The sequence below is a fragment of the Pelecanus crispus genome, chromosome Z, assembly GCF_030463565.1.
Source record: "Pelecanus crispus isolate bPelCri1 chromosome Z, bPelCri1.pri, whole genome shotgun sequence".
Taxonomy (NCBI): Eukaryota; Metazoa; Chordata; class Aves; order Pelecaniformes; family Pelecanidae; genus Pelecanus; species Pelecanus crispus.
The window spans coordinates 38,640,190-38,666,255 of record NC_134676.1 but is presented as its reverse complement, the minus strand read 5'-3'; the positions used below and the strand labels follow the sequence as shown (position 1 = coordinate 38,666,255).

Genomic DNA, 26,066 nt, shown 5'->3' with positions numbered 1-26,066 from the left:
CAACTTATGAGTTCTTTGTATTTACATCATGCTGTTAAAGCAAAAGATATGCTGTATTGTACACACTTTCCCAAGACACATGAATCTATCAAACAGCATTAGCAATTTTTTTTTTTTTTGCAATGATTTCTCTTTCCATTCTTTTTCACGTTATGACAAATGATGGCACATAAAGAATCTCTCCCATCAAAACAACAAGAAACTGTTGAATGTACTTGAAATATGTGTGGGAAAACCATCAGGAGTAAAATTTTGTAAAGGCACAGATGAATGAACTAGCTAATTAAGATATCATTCAAGAGTTTGCAGACTTGGAGGCTTAGCTCCCCAAATACAATGGTTCACTTAAAATAATATCATGATTTATTTTAGGCTATTTGATCATTCCATGGAAGGATTCAAAAACTGGGAGTTTATGACTACTCACTGCTGGAGTGAAAAAGCAGCAGGTGACTGGATCTTGGAAATCTGTGACACTCCATCTCAGCTGAGAAATTTCAAGACTCCGGGTATGACTCTAACCTTTATTTGGACTCAGTGAATTCAGAAGAATGCTTGCAGTTGCTAATACTGCCTTAACTGTTTTCCAACTTTTATTTACAGCTAGAACATCTCACCAGTTTTAGTGTGAAGACAGAGCTCTGAAGAGCATTATTCTTAATTTCAGTTATCAACACACTCTTCATTTTTATGTTGCTGTTGTTTGCTATTTAAGACACGTGGTTCTCTTTTATTCTGCACTTACTTCTGGTTTCGATGGAGAATTTCATCTTCTAAGGGGTAAACTGCCCTCTTTCTTGTAGTCGCGTGTGTTGCCTCAAAATATAAAAAAAGACTTTGGCCATTCAGAACTACATCATACCAGACATGAATTCCTCAAGCAGAGACAGACCCCTGTACCATCTGACAGGTTACCAAGAGTCAGTGCTTTAAACAAAGCCAAATCTTTACTACGTGCAGTTTTCAAGCAAAAAGATACAAAACTGCATGAAACCGCATGTGCCACATTTGAAAGAAGTTATAGTATTTCCATATGCAGGCATCTGTTTTCTTGGAGGTTGAATATAGATTTATCAGACAGGTCTTCAACATAAGTTAGAGCAGCACAGAGTTACTCTGCTGTATTCATATTGCCTGTGGCTTTCATGGCTGATGCAGGGCCCATATTTACTTGGCCTATATCAGCTATATAGAGCCCAGGGATTTATTTTCCTTATGTTTTTCTTTGTTCTGTATTTTTTATCCTACCCATAAGAAAAAGTGGCATTTATCGGTGTTTACACAACCAGAAAATCCCACTATACAAGAGAAAGAGATTTCACTGCTTGCTACCACTGGTAGGTTGGATTGTGCTCCTGTGTGTATGGGCAGAGTGCTCAGACCTGGCATTTGTCCACTCACAAACTGTGCTCCTAGTAAGAATTTTTGAAGCTACAGAAGTACTTCTGCTTTTAATTCCCACTGCACAGTTCAGTTTCATTCACACATTTCAGTATGAACACTTCGAAAGAAATGCAGATTGAGAGAAAGGCTTTCAAAGAGACTCACGGGAGTACATGCTTCCATTTGCTGGTTATGAGACATGAGTGTATACTTGCATTTAGACTTACTGAAAATTTAAACCTTAAAACCCATTTTGAAATATGTACATTATAGACAGACAAAAATACAACTGTTTAGGTATGAATACTGAGTGAATATAGTCCTTCCTTCAGAGCCTCACATCAAAGCCGGTGGAAACCCTTTAATAAAAATAATCAAAGGTGAAATACCACTCAAATGAATAATCAAGATTAAAACATGTTAGAGAGATGAAAACTACTGATGTATTGGAAATCATTTATCACTAAATCTAAACTAACACTCTTGTTGGACAGCATGTAAGAATGCAATAATATTACATTGGAAGTGACAAATCTAGTTGATTACTACTTTCTGATAGATAAAAATTATAAGAATTCTGCTATGAAATATATTTAGGACTACAATGACATTAGCCATAGAAGTAGTTTATAATTCAGTGAAATAAAAGATACATTCCATCTCAGGCAGCTAAGTGAACTCACAAAGCAGTAAGAGTTTTCCAATTGATTTGCTAAAAATCAATTCTGAATTGTGAGACATAGATGTTAACTTAAAGTACGTGAAGTTATAAAAATATATCTTTGTGAACTTAACAATGCAGGATTTTTAAGTATGTTTGTTCCTGAATTAGTAGGTTATTGGAAGTCATTAAAACTATTCAAATGAGCCTCACTAAATGTAAATGCTTTTATTGTTTCTACTACATGAAAAAGCACACATAAAGAAACGTTGACTAAAATGCGAACTGAAGTGCTTAAAAGCTTTGAATTTAAAATAAGAAAGGCTAGTGTGATAGGGCATGTGCATGTAGCTGACTATTCTAGAAGTTATGTTAATTGTTTCAATTCTGTTTTGTCCAAGAAAGGCCCATTAATGTTTCTGCCACCAGATACAGAGGTGGAGTACCTTGTCTTCCTCTTAGCTGAAACTTGCTTTCTTAAATTATTCAGATTGGAATGAAGGCTATGTGCAGTTCACCTGTTCAAGGTAAATGTGCCTTTCTGGGAGGCCAGCTGGTCCAATCACTCCTGCAGCTTACAAACTCAGTAGGAGTATTTCCATCATGACTAAGAGCAAGCCAGGGCACAGGAGGAATTCTAATGTGTGAACATAGAGTTGTCCAGTCTCCTTCTTATTCCAAGTGGTGCATAGGCCAAACTCAACTGGTTTTATACATTTCACTTTGGACAAAAATAAACCCAGTCGTTTCAAAATTATGACAAAATGGAAGTGCTGATTTTATGCTGCTTAGATAGTTTTCTGTCTAAAAAATCTAACACAGAGATCAGCCTCACTCAACTGCTGTTGAAATTGGTGGAATTGAATGAGGGTTTTAGTTCTTTATTTCTGCTCTTCATTAGCAGAGTTATGTTCTTCTTAATGCAGCAGATGGCCAGATAGCCAATCTCTCTGCTTTTTAAAAAAGTTTCTCTGCCTGCCTGGCCATCAATCATATTCTCTTATTGCCTGTCTCAGTTGTCTGCATAACCTGTATATTTTATGGATGCTAAACAGCAGTCATAAGCCAAAATTTTTAAAACCTGTTATGTAAGATGAGGCCAATAAGTGCCTATTGAAGACCAAGTTAATCAGTGTGATTTCCATAATTGTTGAACAGCAAACAACTTGTTATTAAAGTCTGTGGTAACTCTAGGGTGGCCAGGGTCATTTAAATGTCAGCTGTATACTCAAGTGATTAACTTTAAGGATGGCATTTTGAAAATCTTGATTATCATCCTCTAGAGCTCTGAAAGGAAAAAACTAGCATTGCCAGTGTTTCAGTTTTCACTTCATTTTATCTGCACTGATCACTTTTCACCATGGTTTTGCAGTGGTGAAAGGTTCTTAGCTAAGTGATGTTAATTGCACCAGTAAATGCAGAGCAAAGTTTCCAGTACACTAAAAAGGGGTATTCTTTAAATATATTCAGAAAAGCAGCCATCGACTGTGAGCAGAAGTGTTCAGAGATTCAGGGGAAGGTTTGGTGTTTGGGGTTTTTTTTAATTTTCACTGCTTTCGAATTTGATATAAGGGAGATATTAAACAACAACCAAGTAATTTAATTTTAATTGGATTACTGAGAAGAGACAAAAATCAATGATTTTCAACCCCATCTTGCACTTGTTATTCTTGATGCAGCCAGGAATGTCTCTGGCTTGATGGACAAGTTAGGGTAGCTCTTCACCTTTGTGTGACCAGAACCCATCCAACATGCGTGAAGGAGAGACAGAATGCAACACATTTCAGCTGTTCCTCTCTTCCCTGGCACACTCCCTGTACTAAAGCCTAGAAAAGAGGTAGCATGGAGCCATTGTGCAAACTGATCATCTGGGCTATTCTCCAGACTTCTTTTACAGCCCTTTTATGTCACCAGGACAGTCTAAATGTGGCCAGCTACGTTTCCGTCTTTACACTTTAAAACCTGTTCCTGCACACTGCTGTTTTACCTATGTAGTTGTATAGGTCTTACTGATGTATTGCTTTCAATACTTTATATGTACTCTTAGTGCTACAGTGGCTAATCTCATGGGACTGATTTCTTTTGCTCCATGATGACTAAAGCCTAAAGACTCAACTCTGGAAGAAAAGGGGCAGTAAGACCAGGGGATGTGGAGAAGGTAGACCTGCCCAACCAAGGGCTGCGGAGGAAGCTGATACACTGAAGGAATCCTGCTTCACTTTTCTTTTAACCACAACATGAAACAGTGCTTGAGACTCGTTAGGTTTTTACATGCATTTGGGTTTCACAAGATGCAGTCTGGTTGTGAATTTGGATCCTGGTTCATTGTATACTGTCTAGTAGTACATCCGCCAACTTTCTAGAGTGGTGGTTGCCCTGTGATGGAAGCTGTCCAGTAACACTTCTGTTCAGAAAGATTTGAAAGTGCCTGCCACATATCAGTGGTGGATAAACTCGGCTGTTGGGGCATGTTGGGGTTAGTCTCTGCACTGAACAGAACATGAAGTAAACAAAAGGTGCTTAAACGTAATTTATGGTGCCTCTCCAGTTTATCACTGTAGCCTGCAGTTTATCACACTGATATCACCATTATGCCTGTTTTTTGTTTCTGTTGTGTGCGTGTGTTTGTTTAGCTATTGAAAGGTCTTATAATTAAGAGCTGCAGTTTTCCTGTAATCAAATTGAGAACAAACTGCCAACATGTCATCATATCCCTGCATTGGCAAGGTAATGCTACATCTGTTACCCGTAAAGAAATGCAGGGTCCAGTTCATAAAAGTAGTGCATGTGATTTCTGCATTTAATTCTGTAGAATTTATGGAGGTGGACATGTGCTTGCTGTGAAAAACTGTGATATACCCTTTCTCCTATACATACAATATGGGACCTCTGTTACATACTAAATACAAGCAGGGTAAAGGATTATTCTAGCCAAACTAAATGATGGAATCAGCCAAAAATGGGGAAAGAAAGATTTTGGCCTAAATGTGCATACTTTGTTTATTCATTATAAAAGTGTGTGTGTATGTATATATACTTAGTTATTGAAATATTTTCATTGTGCAAATTAAACCTGCCTTGAGGCAGACTTCATTTATTTGCTGGCAAGTCACATGAATTTTTCCTTTCTTTATTTACTGAACCATTCTTAAAAGGCAACTAATCTCCAGAGAGACCTTGCATTATTCCCCTTGCTGCCCTTTTGCATTAGGTATACATTCAAAGCACCAATCCTTGCTGCAGTAATGTTAGTAAAAGCCCTTCCATGTGTGTAAAGTACAGACACAATACACTGTGCCTGAGGAGCATCTTTACCTGTGGTTTTTTTAGTGGGTTCTTGCAAATACTTTTTTCTAGTATTCAGTATTTTTACCAGTGTTCTGAAAAGTATAAAATCAACCCTTGGAAAGTTTAGTGATCTTCAGAGCATAATAATGACAAGGATTAAAAGATCTGAATAACTTAGCAAAACAAACATTTTTGTTTGCATCCAATATATTACAGTCCATATGTTGTAGAAGTGGGTTAAAACACAAAAAGGACAGAGACCGTACATGGAGAAGCTTTAGCTTTGAAAAGGCTCTAGAGATGATTGCCTATATGGTTGAAAATGAGCTCTGTGTGTGACTCCTTTCCTAAAAAGAAAAGTGCTTTTAAGGACCCAGCTGAATCACTCTAAAGAACACTGAGAGATAACTTGATCCCCACATGTATATACAGGAAGAAAATACGTGATTTGGGTCTTTTTAATCTAGTGGGGACCAAAGAGCTACACGGCTGTGAGCTAGTGGTAGGAAGAGACAAACTGAAAATAAGGTACATGCAGTTTTACAGCCAAGGTAATTAGCCAGTGGTTTGGCAGCAGGTTTAGTAGACTCTTCATCAGTTAATTTTTTTAAATCAGGTCAGGATTGAATGTCTCTTTAACAAAAGTAATGCTTTGCTATAGCTGTGAAAAGTTGGAAGCTACTGTGTGAAACAACTGCCATGTGATGTAGTCTGTGGCCTAATGTTTCTTCTCAAAAACTGAGCATGGAGCAGAGAAGGTTTCACATGAAGTGTAGAAATTTATGCCCCAGGAAGATTAAATTGGGTTGACAAGAGACAGAGAGATAACAGTTTCCCATCTTTAACCCCAGTGTAAACCATTTAAAAGAACTGGGCTATTGTCTGTCAGGTAGTAGTTTTGCTTATTGTTGCTTACTGCTTGGAGGATGAATGTAAAAGGAGAGAGATAACATATTGTCTTGGGCATGTCAGTGGAGGACACCAGATGACATTGGGAAAAACACAGAAAATCACTTGTAAAGGTCCGAGTAATTTGCTTGCACGGGTTGAAAAAGTCCAAGTGAACAATATGAAAGCTCAAATTATTGAGTATCATTAAAATGAAAGAAGGGGAAGATTGCTTGAATTTAATTTTACATGAAGTATACTGAGTGATTTTCTGAAGAAGAGACATACCTGGATTATATTTCTTTTTGAATAGTATTTCTAGGGAAGAGTATTTTAACCACAGAAGAGCATCAAAACCAGGACCTTTCAAATTCAGAAAAGAAATACTCCCTGCTCCTCTGTTTCCTTTCTCTTCTGATGAGAATTTGACATTTACAACTAGCTACTCCAACATAGATAAATATAATCAAGAGAATAGGATAAGACCAAATTTACATTCCATCTTTTCAAGCAGGGATGTGTTTTTTATGCATCATTACTTGAGGCATTATTTCAGGCCTGAGTGCTTTTGCTCTTTCACAGAATTAATTCACCAGGTAGAATTTCTACCACCGTAGAAGGGTGGGGACTGGAATTTCACACTTTGTGTCCTGACGGCCTGAACTGATGACTTTACACACATTTATCTTTTTATTCTTCCAGAAAAAAAAAAAATTACCAAAAAGTCAGATAATGCTTCAGGCAGGCAAACAATTTTTTCTTTCTTCACTCAAGTACTGAGAGGATAAAATATTAGTGATGAATGCAGACAACGCAGTGATATATCTTCCAAATAACTAGGGCAAATAAATAAGAAATTATGCTGGCTAGGGAGGGGACACTGATGTTCTACCATGGAGATTTTAAAAGAAGTTGTTTCCTGTTCATCAAGATGTGTCCTGTAAGCCAATGAAAAGTGCTCTTGAGTAATAAACAATTTTTTTTTTCTTGTCAGAATTCTGAATACAGCTAGTTAGCTAAGAGATCTCAAAAAATAATTACTGGATTGTTAATGTTCTGAGGGAAAGTGAAATTCAGAGCAAACACTCCTTGTTGAGTACCATATACCTTTTCCAAATAACTGTATGGCCAGAGGTTTTGTTGTTTATTGTTTATATTGAGTTCAACCCGTGGTGCAAACTTTTACTAAACCTACAAGAGGCTGGAGCTCAATGAAAATACCATGTAAAAATCTGATTGCAGAAGGTATGCTTTTGCAGTTTATAGTGAAGCAGTGATTGCACTATCTATATTAAACTTAAGACTTATTTGAAAAGCAATGTCTTCCATACCTTCCTACAAAGTCATGTTTACAAGTGATATGTTTTTGTAGGACACAGAAAATAGAAATCGTTTCTAAAACTAGATTTTAACTTACTTAACTTCTAGGCAAATTGAAAGAGTGGTCCTTAGTACTGTATGGAACATCCATCCAGCCTTACTCACCAAGAAATGATTTTCCAAAAGTGGAAAGAGTGCGCTCTAGTCCCATTGAGGACCCTACAGAAGATTATGGAACAGACGACTATTCAGGTGCGTACATTCATTTACTCTGTGCGTTTACTGAACACATAATAGGTTGAAGGAGTGACCTGAGACTCTGCATATGTAAAATGTTCAGTGAAGTAGATTCTTAAGATCAGAACTATGTGTTTCATAATTTAAAGTTGGATATTTTCATTTCATCCTTATAAGTTTTGTAAGCATAGAGATATATTTTTAAGCTAGACTTAGCATACTATGAAGAATGCACTGCTTTTCATGTAAGTATATAAAAATATATATACATACATATGCACACATATATATATAAAGAACATTATGTTCTACATCTGTGTTGTTTCTTACTAATCCCTGTAGAAGTTTTTCAACCTTTTCATTAGACTTTAATACAGTTAGATTTTTGGCACTGCAAAATAAGTCAAGTTGGCAGTTTCCTACATGAAATCCAACGTTAGGAGCATTATGTAGATGGTTAGGGCTGATGAATCTTAAGTATAACTCCGGAAAGCAAACAGCAGGACAAAGTTCAATTTAGAAGTTTCTGTTATTACAGTCTCCTGCCACAGCATGTCAGACCCACAGTCCCTGTTTTAGATGGAGAGCTGCTGAACTCCTTGTTTTCATAAGTGATGAAACACTACGATCTCTGCTGTAAAGGTCACTAACTTCTTAAGGTTTTGTATGAAGCAAACTCACTTTACTTCAGGTTTACCTGATATTAGGAGAAATTTCAAGGTGGCTGGCAAACTCAATGCATGTCATTCACAAGAGAGCAGTGATCCTGAAAGTTACAACTTCACCCACGGGCTTTGCTAACCTATATAGAGGCAGGAGTTGATGGCTCTCTCCTCCCATAGGAGGAAGGGCCTATCTGAAAACTGTAAACATAGAATCATAGAATATCTCAAGTTGGAAGGGACCCATAAGGATCATCAAGTCCAACATGAGTGTGGGTGAGATGGAAGACTTGCTAATCAGCAAGCATTAGCCAAGGCTTTTACAGCATGGAGCAGCACAGGGAGAAGCACATCTGGGCCCTGGTGGCTGGTTCAGTTGGGTTGTGGTAGCCACTTGGACCAGTTGTTACCCAGTTGGTAACCAGAGTAGCCACTGATCATGTTGATCATCATTTATGTTGACCTGCTTGTTAGAAGTGATTTTGCTAATAATTCCTTATTATGAATTACAGAAGCTTTTGCATATTTCTGAATAAAATTCGGAATGAGTTGTTACTCAATAGGAAAGCATCTGTTCAGATCCAGAAATAGCTTCTGACCAATAGATTCTGTAGAGCATGCCATACTTGCTAAAAATTATAAATCACTGTGAATAAATACAGAGGCTAGATTTGCAAAGTCGTCAGGTACTAAAAAACTTTTCTTTTTGGTGGAGCCAAATTGCTATTTGGAATTCAAATCAAACAGGGAAAAAGAGTAATTGCATTCTGCATTAAAATACTATCTTTTAATGGGTGCTAAGTACTAAATGAGAAGTTTTAATCCCTTGCCCCCCTGTATTCTGGTTTTATTACAGGTCCCTGCAATGCAGAATGCAGTAAAGTAGGGTGTGATGGGCCAGGACCAGATCATTGTACTGACTGTCTGCACTACTACTACAAATCTAAGAACAATACACGGTAAGACCAAGAGAAAAAATCTTTACCTACAGATTTCTTAGTGTGTATCTTAACTTCTTTTCCTCTTCTCTTTGCTGCAGTCATGGAAAATTCATTTTCCACTGAATTTGACAGATTTTCTTAGGAGCTGAAAAAACAAAAGCTCTAGCTAGTCAGTATTTAAAATACAGCCTTCAAACACCCTTCTCTAATTATTTTCCCATCTCTTGATTATTTTTACATAAGAGGCTATATATATGTATCTGTGATAGCTATTACAGCTTCTGTGATTGAGTTTGAATAAGATAGGAAGAAATGTAGATGGTCAAAAATGATACTGTATGACTGTCTGACAAGGCATTTGCCAGTGAGATAGTATATGCTGTAGGGAAATAAATGGAAGGGAAGGGGCAGCTTGATGCAATGCTTTGGAGGGTTACATCTTAGTAAACATGTGATCATTAGAAAAGCAGCAATGCTAAGAAATACTTCTGCTTTGCAGTCATAGTCCAGGAATGTGGTGGCAGGTTATTTCATTAACGACTCTGCCTTCTCTTCCCTGCTGTCTGCAGGATCTGTGTTTCGACCTGCCCACCTGGTCACTACAATGCAGACAAGAAACGCTGTAAAAAATGCTCACCCAATTGTGAAACCTGTGTTGGAGGCCATAGTGACCAGTGCATGACCTGTAAATCTGGCTACTACCTGAATGAAGTAACCAATAGCTGTATTACCAACTGCCCTGATGGGTTTTACCTGGATAAGAGTTAGTATTTCTTGTTGTTTCTTTATTCTGGGCTACAGAATTTGGTCTGGGGAGGTTGCTGGAATACTTAAAAGCAGGAAAAGTGTATGTTGATGCATCTCTCTCTTATTCTATTCCTCTTATTGAATTGTTGCCAAGTTCCTCAAAAATCTTCCTTTATAAAAAACATGCTTAGTGGCAGGACATCTTTTCCACTTGTGGCTAGGAGTAACAGTAACAGAACAAAGGCAGTTCAAGAGCAAGTCAGCTGCAGGACAGAGCAGGTTATCACTACTCCAGGAAGGGACAGGCAGCGCCCACATTCTGAACATGAGGCATTCCCCATTCCCCCAAATTCAAATACCGTACAAGATAGAAGAGAAAGCTGAGGAATCAACCATTGCCACTGAACTGCAGCTCCAAGAAAAATAGGCTCCTCAGATGTAAAACATGGTTGCAATTAATGTTTCTGACAGACCTAAGTACCTGCAGTGATGTGATGACCCAAAAGCAGTAATTCTCTGCCACGTGAGACACCTGCCTTCAGTTTCCTCCTGTGATTGCCAAGTAGACTGCCCATGTTTAGTTTCCAGCTTTGGCTAGCAAAAATACTTAGACATATACTCAAACATGTGCTTAAATCCTTAGAAGATAAATATGTGCTCAGGAGCTTTGTTCATCTAGGTTTTGTTCATCACATTTTGCTTTCTGCATCATGAAGCTGTGTGATCAGTTTTGAGGATTAGTAAAAACAGGTACTACTTTAATTCTTCCATTTTTAACAGTGTGAGAACTACAGTAAAGAGAATTCCTTTCCACCCGATTAGATGGATAGATGAAAATTTAGGATTAAATTGGAACATGGGGTTTTTCTTCTCAGAAAGGTAGATGGCACTGCATCTCAAAAGACAGAAGGTCTGAAGTGAGAGAGACATCTCTTAAAGTAGAGAGCTCTTGAGATGAAAAGGCAGGTGTTAAGTAATTTATGTGTTGACTTTGTTAAGATCAGACCTGTTCATGCAGGTGTGTCTTTAAGCACCAAATCAGGTAAGACAGGACAGGCTGCTTGCATGGGAAGTTTAAGAGGTAAATTGCAAGGCAGTCTTTAGAACACATGGCAATCATTACTGCATATCACTGCTGTATGAAAAGATTATTTTCCATATTATAAATAGTTAATGTAAATGTAAAATGTTCATGAAGTTTTTTTAATGATCTCAAAGCATGTTTTTCTCACGGTACAACTCTAACTTCAAATGTTTAGAAATAGATTAAACCATTTGATGTTTGATGGAAAAAGCCAATAACAGGCAGAATTTAGCTATTTTAGTCTAGCTTGCTGCTTCTCTTCCTGATGTCAAGCTAGAAAGCAATAAATCATGTAATAATATATCCATATAGTTTTATTAAACATAACTGACCAAGGTTTTCTGGGCTGTTTTCTTTTTTTCCTTTGTAGATAAGATTGTTTGCCGAAAATGTAGTGAAAACTGTAAGACATGTGTTGAATTCCAGATCTGCACAGAATGCAAACATGGCCTAAGGTAAGGAAATGATGGATCTAGCTAAACACAATGCCTGAAGAGGCTTACAAGGCTGTGGATACACAATGAAGAACATCAGCTATTTAACCTTGAGTGGCCCTCATTTCATGTGTTCTATCACTGTTTAGTTTTTTCTTGTGCTACTATGTGCTAGTTTGGCTAACAATGGATTTTTAGAAGACCTTTCATTTCAGGTAAAATAAAAGCCGCAGTCATGTGGAAAGCTGGCTTCTTCACTTTTTTGACCTACAGTGTGGCAGTCAAGGATTATTTTAGAGGTAGAGCTGATGAATCATATTAATCTTTCTGATTCATTCCTGTGATAGTTAGAAACTATTTTCTTATCTTTATTGTATTTCTTCATACATCCAGTCATTCACTTATCTCAAGTACCTCAGGCTCAATTCTATTACAATATAGTGTGCACATACTTTAAACAGCAGTGGATATTTTTTCTTCGTATGGGGGACTTTCATTCTTGAAACTGATAGGTAAAACCTACAAAGCAGCAGTACATATTTCAAGCTCTTTTATGAATGAATGACCTTTTGATCCAAGCAACAGAGGTCAAAAATCTTATAAAACTGATGACAGAATGCATGCTGGCTTTATGCCACAAAAAATATTCCATATTTAGTATCTGTGGGGTTCTTACAGAATGCAAGTGTTCTGCAAATGTTTTAACACTGAGCTTTTACTTTCTGTCAAAGTGGATTTTCATCTTTTAGTAAAAGCTGAATATTGTTTGTTTCTAGGACATGAATAACTGGATTCCTTTACATTTTGTAAAGGTATTCTCATTTCTGTGTATTTATGTTACATCTAGATTTTCCAAGTGCCTGCACAATTTTTATTACAAATATCTTATTTTTTCAAAAGTGACCCTTTGAAAAGGAAGTGTGATCTAATGGGAAGGAAAACATCAGATCATATCACAACACTGGTCTATTTACACTGTCTGTGAAATATGAATATCCGCTTCCCTTTTAAAATGTAAATCTGCAGTCCGTGTTAAGATTTTGGAGAATTTTAATAGACTCAGCATGACCTTCTGTGTATCTGTAAAATCAAATAAATAAATTAGCAGTTTAGAAGTTCCTACAATGTCAAATATGTCAAGACACCAATGATTACATAGATCTGTGACCTTAGAGGACACAGTTGTTACAAAAAAGTTATGGCCACATTTTCTTTATTTCTCAGGAACTGAGTTTCCCTGTCCATTAAAACAAACAGCAACTTGTAGCACCACTGAAGAAAGTAGACAAGTAGACAGTGTGAGAAGAGAAGAAGAAATTGAAATATAAAAAAAAATCAAAAGAACCCAAGCTTCATGTTTTGTTGGGCAATATTAGCAAACTGAGATTGATTTTTGGTAACATTTTCAAAAAGTAGCCTGTGAGGGTGTGACGGATAAATGGAGCCTTGCAGGACATGCATTTCATATTCTCCAGCTGTTCGAAACTTGCTGCGTTTTTTTGGCAGAGTTATTGATAGGCAGGGCCCTGGGTGGGACTTGCGAGACCTGGATTCCAGTTCTGAGCCTGTTACTGGCCCATTAAATAAACTTGGGCAAATTATTAGTTTTCTCATCTGTAAAAACATGATAATGCTACCTGCATTGTAAAGCACTTTGAGGTGTGTGGCTGAGGAAAAAAAAGTAAGAAAGCAGGGGTTGTTAAGTGTGTTGCTGCTAATTTAATTTTTTTTCTAAATTCGGACCATATACACTCTTGAAAATTTCCAGCGGTGCTGAGCACACACAAATTTTGCTGGATCCAATCTGTAAACCAGGGTTAGCACTCACCCAGGGTTGCAATCCCCAGAGCTGAAGAGAATTTTTAGAGAAAGAGTTGAATTGGATGAAAGCTGAGGTTCCACAGAAGATGGCAAACATGGCAGAGAAGTCCTAGCTTAAAAAAAAACCAAACCGGCTGTAGACACCCTATAACATGAACGCATAAACAGCTACTTAGAGGGAAGCACGGAAATATGGCTATGCTATTTCATTTTCCTCTGTTACTCACTCTTTTGTGCTCTCTTTCAAAAGTGCCTGAAGGCAGAATACTGCAACCTTGACAATCTCCCTGGCCACTCAGAGCTGGCATTCAGTTAGGAGGTTGCAAAGGAAACTGCTATTGCAGAAAGAGGTGGTGATTTCCTTCACTGTGAATCTATTCTTAGCCTGTGCTATAGCATAGTATCAGGAGATGCTGCTGGTCTTTCAAGAGAAGCGTGAGATCTTGTTATCAAGTCCCTCAGCACTTTTTTTACTACAGTGGTGCTGACCCTGTGCCAAATTCCTCGTGGGTAATTGCGTTTTACATGCCTGAATTTTTAGCATTTTTGGCGTTCTCCATTTTTTTTATGTCCCCTACTACTTGGTAGCATTTACAATGAGTTTGTAAGCAGTTTCTGTATTTCACCATGGGCAAAACTGCATTTCATTCCCACTTGAACTGATATCTGCCTCTAAATTTGTAAAATATGACCAATGAAGGAAGCTGGTGAATCCTAATATATGTGTTGTTCTTTTAATAAAAGAGAACTACAGGTTTGTGCATGACCTTGTTGTCCTCTCTTGTTGTTATCTGCCCAAACACTGTGCCTTTTTCCTTTTTACAATAGTTTGCATGGCACTAAATGTGCTATCCGCTGTGAAGAAGGAAAATACCATAATGGTAGAGAATGTGAACCATGTCACCGTTCCTGTGCAACGTGTGCAGGTACCCCACTGACATTTATCTGCATCATTTCCTTTCCTCTGTATTTTTAGCTCTGATTTTATTCTACTATATCACAGTTACAGTATAACATGATTTTTCACTTGTAAAAACTTAATTCTCGTGATAGTTCTTGAATATATTTTAAATGCAGCAGACTTCTTTTAGCTAACATGAAAATCTAAGTTTTCTAATTGAAAGTGTGCATACACTCTGTTTTCTTTTCTTTTTCCTTTTCTTTTTTCTTCTTTTTTTTTTTCCTCTTAGTAGAGCTTATTCTGATTTCCAGTAATGCCCTCCATTTTCTTTCTGGGTTGGAATAATGACTCATAGATTTTGTGCGAGCTTTAGAACTACCAACAGGCATTTCTTTGAGAAAAAGATATACTGAAATTATGTAATTTTGTTTATTCTAACCATGTACCATTATTGCTTGATGTTACTGTCTGAAAGAAAGTAAGGCAGGTAAAACATAGCCTCTAAAATGGTAAGATTTTGCAGTTAGAGGTGGTGTCTGTTAGGCAATAAGAGGAACTAGCCAGTATGTCCTGGCTTTAGTTGGGTTAGAGTGAATTTTCTTCCTAGTAGCTGACATAGTGCTGTGTTTTGGATTTAGGATGAGAATAATGTTGATAGCACACTGACGATGAGGGCTGGAGCACCTCTCCTTCGAGGCCAGGCTGAGAGAGCTGGGGTTGTTCAGCCTGGAGAAGAGAAGGCTGTGAGGAGACCTTATTGCAGCCTTTCAGTACTTAAAGGGGGCCTACAGGAAAGATGGGGAGAATCTTTTTAACAAGGCCTGTTGTGACAGGACAAGGAATAATGGATTTAAACTAAAGAAGAATAGATTTAGACTAGACATAAGGAAGAAATTTTTCACAATGAGGGTGGTGAAGCACTGGAACAGGTTGCCCAGAGAGGCAGTGGAGGCCCCATCCCTGGCAACATTCAAGGTCAGGTTGGACGGGGCTCTGAGCAACCTGATCTGGTTAAAGCTGTCCCTGCTCACTGCAGGGGGGTTGGGCTAGGTGACTTCTAAAGGTCCCTTCCAACCCAAAGCATTCTATGATTATATGATTCTATGATGTTTTAGTTGTTGCTAAGTACTGCTTACACTAGTCAAGGACTTTTCAGCTTCCCATGCTCTGCCAGGTGCACAAAAAGCCTGGGAGGGGGCACAGCCAGGACAGCTGACCCAAACTGACCAAAGGGCTATTCCATACCATATGATGTCATGCTCAGTATATAAACTGGGGGGAGTTGGCCAGGGGGCAGCGATTGTTGCTCAGGAACTGGCTGGGCATCAGTCAGTGGGTAGTGAGCAATTGCATTGTGCATCACTTGTTTTGTATATTCTTTTATCATTACTAGTATTGTTATTACTTTCTCTTCTTCTGCTGTCATATTAAGCTGCCTTTATCTCAACCCACGGGTTTTACTTTTTTTCCACAATTCTCTCCCCCATCCCACTGGGGGAGCAGAGGGGAGGGTGAGCGAGCAGCTGTGTGGTGCTTAGTTGCCAACTGGGGTTAAACCATGACACAGTAATACAGTGTATTTTCTCTCTGGTTTAAGGTGCTGGAGTAGATGCCTGTATAAACTGCACACAGGGTTATTTTATGGAAGATGGAAGATGTGTACAGTCCTGTAGTAGCAGTTATTACCTTGATCACTCTACTGAAAGTGGATACAAAAGCTGCAAAAGGTGTGTCTGATATTTGGCAGTATATTAGCTATTACTGTGTTGAAAAAGATAATACTTATGAGAACATAAAACACTGCTGACTTTAAAAAAATAGGAAAAATATATTGCATGCTAAGCAAATTAAGGAAAAGCGGTTTTTATTTTAATCTGAGTTACATTCATGCAGGTTTTCTAAAAGTGTTTTTTCTTGCACATATGTGTGTCCTTCGCTTTAAAAAAGCCTGTAGTGAGAATATAAGTAGGTATGCATAGAAATGTGACATTTACAAACCTAGCAGAGGATTTGCATGTCAGCAACAAACCAAAATAGTCAAGCTAGTTTTTTTAAATTGCTAGTTAATTACTATCGGTAAGGACCATTTCAGTTCTTCAGTTGCATATTCACAAACATGGCACAAGTATATTACCAGACTGCTGTCCAGAACAGCTCACCTGAGTCAGTGTACAAATGGGGGGATAAATCTTGAACAAGGCTTTGCTGTGCTGTGCTGTGCAAGGAAGGGATATTTTTTTCTATGCCATTTTCTGTTAAAGAAATACCATTTGTTGCCCTTCAGAATCATTTATTATTGACTCACTTTGAGTTCAGGGCAGGAAGGGAATCACCATGTGTTACAGTTTTCCACACAAAAAAATAGTCAACACACAATGAAAATATGATGGAGCCAGAAGGATGATGAAAGGACTGGGCAGCAGGTCAGTCTTTACCATCCTGTGGCTTTAGCTCATGCCTTGCTGGCTCATGTATACACGATCAGCTTACTACTTTTGTTGATTACTTCTGCATAGTTCCAAAATACTAGAATAATGCAGCCATTTAGTAAAAAAGTGTGAATAGAAAGTGATTGGAGGAACGAAGCAGGACTGGGTTGCCAGGGGAGTTGTTTTTTTTTTATTATTATTATTATTATTATTATTATTATTATTATTATTATTATTATTATTATTATTATTATTATAGCAACTGATACCTCTAGAAACAGTAAACAAGCCCCTTGCAATACAGAAGAGGTCTCCTAGGAAATCCTGTATTTGGTGAGGCCATAAGACCAACTCCTGCCATTGTCTTTCAGATGTGATGCCAGCTGTTTGGATTGCAGTGGACAAGGAGACAGAAACTGTACAAGCTGTCCAAGTGGCTATAACCTAGACACTGGTGTCTGTGTAGTGGGAACAGTCTGCAAGGATGGTGAGTACAATTCTCTGAAAAGATCCCGTTTACTACTGCCAGCTTCTTCTTTTACATGTATTGGGTTGGGTTGGTCTGTTTCTTTTCTTTTGTTACAGTCTTGATTTGAGGTCTGCATTACTTCTTAATTTTTTCAGGTTTATGAAAAGGACAAAACTACATTTACGCCTATTAACAAGATTAGTCACATCCACTTTACCTGAATTTTCCTAAAATAGTTTTCCCCCCTGCCAACAACCTACTTTTCCTTCCTTATCCGTTTTTCAAAAGCCATTGCTTTCAAAAGATTTTTTTTATATGAAGACCCTGGTGTACTATCAATAGAATCACATTTATCTATTTTGCCACTGCAAACTGTGAAAATGCTGGTATGTAAAAAGGATTTTAAGTGCCTGTAGTATTGCTTGAATTATGTGAAAGGGTAATGAGAACAAAAGAATTCTGAAATAGGGAGCATCTAATTTGTGGTGGAGATTTGAACTTCCTCCACGTTCTCTGTGACAACCAAGATAGCATTCTTATTGCATATGATTGGCTTAATTATTCACTAATATTCAGTCCTTTCAAATGTCACAATTACAGAGACACTTAGATAACATCATGCTTCCCTAAAAATGTTACTATGTGAATTACTGGTAGATACGGCCCAACAAGTGCAGTCCAACAGAAAAATCATGCCAAAACAAAGCCCAATGTTAAGCTGTGTGGAAGATACCTGACATCAGATGTACGAAAAGCTAACAATGACTCTTGCATCCAGCTCATTTCCACTTGATTTAGTAAGAGTTTTACCAAGGACTTCAAAAAAAAAAAAAAAACAAAACCAACCAAAAAAAACAGAAAGTGTGCAGGGTTGAGTCTTGTTTCTGTGGACCTTTACAGCTCCTGTTGGAATTTCAAACTTTGAAAAGTATTTTCTCCACTGTAAAGTTACATTACAGGTATTGGTAAACCAGTCATGAGAGCTTTTTATGTCAGGACTTTAGAATTGCCAATGTAATCTAGAGCAAGTTCAGAGAAGGTCAGATATAGATGGACAAATGAAGAGGAAATGTAACACTAAGAGTTTTGAGTAACCACAGTCTCAGTATGGTATTGCAGTTGAATTCTGCAACGCAAACTTTTGACGTACCAGTTTGGTCTTTAATATGGTTGGATAAATCTGTCCTCATTTGTACACCCCATCTCAGTACCGTCTCCCCCATTCTTCCAAATGCAGCTGCCATGAAAAGGCAACACATCAGTGTGTGGGGCCTTCAGGCATTTGCAATGCACCACGCAGGATCCCACCACACAGTATGTGTTCTCAACAGTCTAGGTCAGCCGAGGAAAGTCCAGAAGCGGGGGTGGGCCCTGTTACTTTACAAAGCGCAGACAGTCTCATTTCGTTTGCCTGACAATCAAGCACTGGTTACTAGTCTAACTCACTCTATAGGGTTTGCATTTCTGTTGAGAATGTTTTATTCTTTTTCTGTGGTTTGACTGTTTTATTCTTTTGATTCATAAAAATTGAGAACAAAATCCTTTGCTGTAAATACCACTGTTTTCTAATTATTCTGTTTCTAATCTTTTTTTCCTTTTCACAAATGGATACCAATCATTCCCTGTCGGACCACACAATATCTCTTCCTGAAAAAAAAAAAAAAAAAAAAAAAATGCTGTTGACTGAAATTCCTTTTGATGGACCAAATTTCCTACTTGCTACCTGCTCCTGAATGGTCTCTTCAACCAAATCTGCCTGTCTGACCAATTAAACCTTCCTCCATTGTACACGTCATGCTCTCCAAACCTTCAACCTCCCCTCCTTCTCTTGCTGCTGCCCTCCGGAAGCCACGGAAGAGTCCTGGGCCGAGGGAGGATTCTGTATGCTGGTGAAAAAGAACAATCTCTGCCAGCGGAAAGTGCTTCAGCAATTGTGTTGCAGAACATGTACGCACAAGGGGTGAACTGACACCTCCCAGCGTCCTCCTGCTCCTGTAGACTTATAGATTAATCCGTATTATTGAAAAAGGAAAAAAGGAAAAAAAAAAAAAGAAAATAAAAAGAAAGCCACCTCTCTCTCTCTCCCCCATCTTTGTCTGGGGAGATGGTGAACTGTTTGTTGGAACTTAAATGGAAAAACTACAACACGCCTACCTTTCATAACTGGGTGTCTAGAGTTGAGCATCCAGGATCACAGAGTCAGTATTGTGTGACCAAAGCATTTGATGCCAAAATTAACATTTAACTCATGATTTGATTTCCTGTCAACCTTAGGATTATTCCTGTTTTTTGAAGGTCCTTTTTCTTCCCTTTTTTTCCTGCTTCTTTTCCCTTCAAGATGTTTAAAGAGTGTTTCAAGAATACAACACAAGTTTACATGGATTAAAACTAAACAATACAAAAATGTTTGCATTAGTCTTTTTTGTGCTATGTGTATTGACAGGGGGAACTTGAGTTCCTGAGGGGATCAGAAATATCATTAGCTGCAGGACTAAGTTCTGCCCCTTTTGTAACAGTATTTAAAAAAAGAAAAGTGAACATTTCTGCACACATTTCTTTCTTACTTCCTCTGCTGTGTGCTGTTTTTTGTATCACATGCAGTATGTATATATGTTTGCCCAAAATGTGGTTTTGGTCATATAGATTTCATTTTTAGACAGCTAGCTTATTAACAGATATGCTAGGATTTTTATTTTATTTTTTTAAATTGTCAAAGCTATTTCAAATAAACTTTAAAAAAAAACCTTGTTCCTGTAGTGAACAAATTCAAAAGATACTACTTCTCTTGGTTTGCATAAGCGAGAGTAATGTATACGCTCGGAAGTCAGAAAACATTGCTAACATGTAATAAGTATTCATAAATTATTGTTGTCTTGTAACTTTCACAAAAATGGGGATATTATCATACATATATGTGGAGCTATTTCATAGTGCCCATACATAAATGTCAGTGTGACTATATGCGACAGAATGTGTTTACAGGACTGGATTTATAGTTATGCCAAATACATCTCCAGGAATGTAGGGCAATACATATAGGGCAATAAATCAATGTTTCTCTTGGTGTAACAATCATGTCGTGATAGGCCTGAATCTGCTTTTAACTGCTCACAATAGAAATTTCAGCAGGAATAGTCTTGCTGAGGCCAATGGAGTTACCTCACTGTAAAACCATCCTGGGTGGCGAGAGAAGCGGCTCCTGCCTTTCTCTCTTTACCCACGCACATGGCTGCCAGTACATCAGTTTTACTTAGATTACTGTTCAAAAGACAGTCATTTAGCAGAAAACAGAAAATTGAACTTCAAAGATACTGTTTTCAGGGGATAATACTTAAAATGTGCACAGTGTCTTTCTTAGTTATCTTTCCAGGAAACATAAATAGAAAATGGATTGCAGGTGTTTAATCATGTAAATGTTAGAAAATAAAGAGGATCAAAAATTATTGTGGAAGTTTTACAAACAAATGGGTACAAACCTATAGAGGTAATGTGCCACCTGTAGCAGAGAGCAGATAAATTATTACAACCTGGTTCGGTGTGACAGGGAGCCAGTCAAGCTCCTTTGGTGCCCATCACAAATTTCCTGATAAACATTAAAATCTAAAAGAATTCAGTTTGTGCTAGTTTAACTACTAGTCTGTTACTGCCTCATTTCTCAGTATAACATGTTTAACTAGAACATAATGCTTTCAAAGTTTAAGTTAATATTATATATATATTATATATAAATATATATTCATAATTGAGATTTAATTATGTAATGGATTGTAAAGAATTTGTTTGGATACTTACAAATGTCTCTAACACTATTATAGAGAAGAAATTAATATCTTTGTTTTCTTTAAAAAAACTGACACATTGTTATATCCAAATTCATTTTTACTGAAAAAATACTGTACATGTGTAAAATGTTCAGTTGTTATTTGTAAAATAGGGTAGTTCTGTTGTAACTGATATTGGCCAAAATCAATGTTATTCCATATTTTATTTTTTCTATTAAATTAACCTGAATTCCTGTTCTTTTGGTCTGGAAAAACATGTTGATGATCTGTATGTAAAATACCTTTGTTAAGGGCACAGGCAGCTTTATGGTGTAGAGCACTTAGACACCACACACAAGTCATGGAAACAAATTGGGAGGGTAAGGGTGTTTACTTTTAAAGTGGGTGTTTTTTGTTTTATGTGATGGAATTTATGATTGCAGAAATGTCTGGTTTCTGTGGAGGACACCTTTTGTGTAGTAGCAGTACAGCCATGTCTGAACCCTAGTGGGTAACAACATTAGCTTCCTCTGACCTGTAAGAGTTTGTGACGAGCCTGTCTTGCATGCTTAGGATTAAAAAGTGAAATGCATAACTACCTATTGGCTCAGACAGTTTAGGAGGAACTAATCTTTCATCTTCACAGTCATATGTGGCCATTTGCACAGTGAGATATTGATGTCTGTTCACATGCCAATACTCACATCCAGTACACTTCAGACCACAATGCCAGACTGCCACTTGAGAACAGGCTGTCTGCCCTTGCCAGCAGATCAGAAGGGCTCCATGTAGGCTCATCTGTGATCCCTGTAGGGTAAGATCCTCCACTGGCATTAGCTGATGCTCTTGTTCATTTCCCACTTAGTCCTACAACCTGAGTGGAGATCGGTGGCAACTTATCCAAGAAGTCATATATTCAGGTGACTTTTTAAGCACATTCACTGAGGCCATGTAAAGAATTTCCTGAAAAAAAAAAAAACACTTTTCAGCATTAAACATCTCATTGCCACCAACTTGGTTTCAAAGCAAGGAGTTAGGTCATCATTCTCACAGTTTCCATCTCAGTCCTGGGAGCAAGCATATGTGGGATGGCACATTCTTAGCAGTAGTTTGGTAAGACCACACCTGCAAAAAAAGTAGGCCTAATCCTTACACCAATACTGTATGAAGAGCTTCTGTCAGCTCCCACCCCACCTTCATCTTCCAACTGGCATGAGAAATTCAATCAGTCATGGTGTCTTTTATTGTCAAGATTTCATCTTCTTTGGGTAGGAAATATACAAGAGAGATAATAAGTTTGTTATAGCTCTGGCCAAAGAAGTCTGCTCTAGAGAGTTTACCTCTGTATGTTGAGCTGTGAAGTCTCACAGACAAGTGAGCATAAAACTGAGTTTTAGGCTGAAAACCAGTACTTTCTGGTTTCAGCTCAGACTCTTCCAACATTTTTATTTGTGATGCCTTAATAGCAGCAGCCAGATGCAAGCAGAATTCGTAAGCAGCACTATAGTTAGTCCTTGTACAAGAGGATCACTGCAGCAACAGGACTGCAGTTGAAGGCAGCTAGTTTGTTCCCAGCTGCAGGGTTTTCTTAGGTGATTGATCCTCCCTCTCTGATTCAGTGGTGAATAGTTTGGAGTGTTCAGTATTTGACACTGTGTTGTTGGCATGCAGAACAGATATGGACCATTTTAGGAAGATCAGAAGCTAATAAGCGTGAACAAAATGATATTTTTCTCCATGTCTGAAAGGACTGTGGATGGCATCAGTCCAAATCTGTTCATAGATTTCTGCCTTATTTGTATCACAAGTCAAAAAGCAATGGCAAATTGAAGATGCTCTTCTAGTTAAGACATGTCACTTCCATGGTAAAGTATTTGACAGTTCATGTCTGTTTAGGAGAATCCTTACACAATCCTTGATTTAAATGGAAATTGGACACCCAACTAGACCTCTTCTTTACTAAAAGTCTCAAAGACAATAACAGCTTTGGTCCAAAAAAAAAATATCTCATACATGTGCTAACACTATTTTTAACTAGAAAATAGTTTAGCATGCCCCAGACGTGCAGAACACCCTGCAGAAGCCTGTTGTGTGAGGGCATCATTTTATAATAGAAGAAGTCCTTCTTTTTCTGACTGGGTTTACAGCCTTACTCCCTTTCTAGCTGCAGCTCTCCACCTCAGCCACACACCAGTATTGTGGGATCTGCAAATAAGATACCTTCCAGGATATGTCAGTGGAAACCTTATGCTTCTGAGCAGTAGCTCCTGTGGCTCTTGGCTTAGACCCTGCCTACCCACACACCAATCCTCACTGGCACATCCTGCCTCATTCTGGGGAGGCTTTGCAAACACCCTCTCTGTGGAGAACACTGTTTTCTAATCAATATTTCCTATGAGATCTTACAGACTGCCCCAATCTCTGTTGAGATTGCAACTTTCCAATGTCCTGTGAAATTCTGAGCAACCCCTGCTACTGAATATATTGTGTAATAGCAGGGCTGCTGCTTGTTCCACATTGTCAGGTAATCATAAGAGGTATGACAGTATGAGCCCTGAAGATGAGTAAACCTATATACAGATATACTAGAGCTGACTACAGCAATTTCACCCATCACTAAATACAGCTTCCAACTGGTGATGACCAAGTTAATCCTCTTAATAGCCACATCACAACCAGAGTGAGCATTATCTGTATGAGTGGCCACTTTAGCTAACTATCTGCTACTTTTTAATGAAATTATTTAATGAACTGAATGACTGTAAGAAAGCCTGTTATAAATTCATGATTCCTGTAAAGACATTTAAGTAACTGCTTGTATGAGTCAAAGCTTTCAATTTGCAGTGCAACTCGCGGAACAATAACTTGTCTGTGATCCATTACCATGCCTTATATTTATACTGGATATGCCATTGTCATGTCATTGGTACAGAATGAATCAAGAAAAGTTCTGCCATTAGATGTTTGTGCAAAGTATTTTAAGCAAGCATTAAAAAAGTTTTACAGCATACAAAGAAAAATCCTAGTCAAGTTTTCATCAAAAAGAAACTGATACCAACAACAACTTGCATGAGCTTGTTCAGAATGTGCAGTTTCAATACATGAAAAAAAAGGTTGAAAATGTATTTTTGATGAACATTTTGTTTAGCAGGGAAAAACTGATTTCTGTTTGGCACAATTTTTATTTATTTCTCTTGCTTAAACTATCTTGGGGGATTTCAATTTTTTATGAAATTTATTATCTGATTATTTACTACCATCTGTCGTGAGAGTGTATTGGGGCTTAAATCCTCCTCATTAGCAAGGACTAAAGAATTGTGGGCAGCAACACACTGTCCTTGAGAACAGACTAAGGCTCTGAACCTTAGGATTGCAGCCAACCAGTGGAAGTGCAACCAACACCTGCATTTCCACCATCAGTTCCATGCTGATAAGCAAAGAGAATACAGATCTATTGAAGTCCTGGGACATTTCTGTGAAATCTCAGAGCACAGTAACATTGAGTCTTACTAGGGAAACTGTTCTGAAATCCTCAGGATAAAGCCAGAGAGATTGTAGTAATGTTCACCCACTGTGCAAGGGTAGCAGACACCACCACAGAATTATATTTTAACAGTCACATTATGATTGAAATGATCCTGGAAGGACTTCCTTCTGGATTAGAAAGCAATGTTTATTGCATAAAAATGGAGCCAATTTTCACTTCTAGCATGGGAAATGTAGTCAAAGGAAAGCATGTTGTGGTGAGAAGGCTCTGAGCATTTAGAAAAAACAATTCCAGTACGCAACAAATGCTGCCTCTGAGTGCCACACCAAAGGCTGAGTTTTGTTACATCTTTTATAAGCAGCTCATGCATTTGCTGCCAAAGATGGGCAAGGCACAGCTTAGAAGAATGCCCCTTGTACAATTATTTATTTATCACTGTTTCTTAGTGTTTGGGGGACGGATTTGTTGAAAGTCTTCTGGGAAAACAACATCACTTTTCAAAGCAAAAAATACTGTCCTGTCACAAAACACAGTAGACATCTTTGCTTTATGGTGTTATGCAATGAGCTGATTAAGTACCCATTTTTCCAATCAGCCTGGGGGGCAGAGAAACTAGAACATTGGGCAGTGGTGGATATTTATTCACCCAAGGAGAATTAATGGCTCCATCATGCAAACTCAATAATAGCACTGAATGTTCACTGGAGCATGACTAGTGTGTTAGTTACAATTCAGATCATACTGCATATCTTTTCCATTTACAATTGTCCTTGGCCTGCCCACTGCCCTGCTCCTGATGCCTACAGATGTTCTTTGAGATGTGTATTGGAAAGAAAGTTTAGCACCTGTTGCCAGTCCCCATGGATCGCATTGCCGTCAGCCATGGTGCCTGTGACCATGCTACTGTGCCATTCTGTGCAATGCCATACTGAACTGAAGTTGTGTAAATGCTGCTCTTGCTGGATCTGCCTCTAGTACAGCCTCCCTGAATGCTTTCAATCCCAAGGCTGCAAGGAGGGTTCAAAGAGCTCCCATAGCCAAAGCATGCCACAAAGCCTTTCTCCAGCTATATCTGAATTAGAAGGGCTGTATCATTTGCCTGTTTCTACACCCTCAGCAGGGAATGTGTGATCGTTAAAGGGAGCATCCTGGACTATGCTTTACAGGGTAATCATCAAACGTGATTACCTTGGCTATTCCTGAAATGCTTATAGTGGAGACAAGCAAGGGGAGATCACCAATGTAAGGGTATTGAGTTGGCTGAAGAGGTACAGATGGGAATAAAATCTACTCCTTTACACCTCTCATTAGAAGACTTAATTTGGTCTGCTCCTTACTTCCAAGGAGATAATCTTGTATCTTTTTGGCAGATTTCTTTCAGGCTTTAATATGTATTCAGCCCCACAAATTAAACAGAAATTGTATTTGATTAGCAGTATGAATCTATGTTCTTATATCTTGTCAGGGCAATAGTTTGCCTGCTGAAATCTGTCCAGTTATCAGCAGATCAGCAGATCTGTGTTCACATCCTGATTAAGTTGGACATCTCCAGT

The 26,066-nt window shown here is 38.1% G+C and overlaps 1 protein-coding gene across 2 annotated transcripts in view; it reads left to right on the top strand.

The window, feature by feature from the left end:
• Window positions 1-26,066, top strand: part of PCSK5 (proprotein convertase subtilisin/kexin type 5) — a 264,877-nt gene that overhangs the window by 181,435 nt on the left and 57,376 nt on the right. Inside the window, exons 13-21 of one of the 2 annotated variants that reach the window (XM_075725784.1) lie at window positions 373-509; window positions 7,649-7,792; window positions 9,296-9,398; window positions 9,950-10,143; window positions 11,582-11,666; window positions 14,295-14,392; window positions 15,965-16,094; window positions 17,168-17,283; window positions 19,114-19,229. In XM_075725784.1, coding sequence (XP_075581899.1) covers window positions 373-509; window positions 7,649-7,792; window positions 9,296-9,398; window positions 9,950-10,143; window positions 11,582-11,666; window positions 14,295-14,392; window positions 15,965-16,094; window positions 17,168-17,283; window positions 19,114-19,229 — 1,123 coding nt within the window. Of the gene's footprint in view, window positions 1-372; window positions 510-7,648; window positions 7,793-9,295; window positions 9,399-9,949; window positions 10,144-11,581; window positions 11,667-14,294; window positions 14,393-15,964; window positions 16,095-17,167; window positions 17,284-19,113; window positions 19,230-26,066 lie in introns of those variants that run through there. The other variant, XM_075725783.1, reaches the window with a different exon arrangement.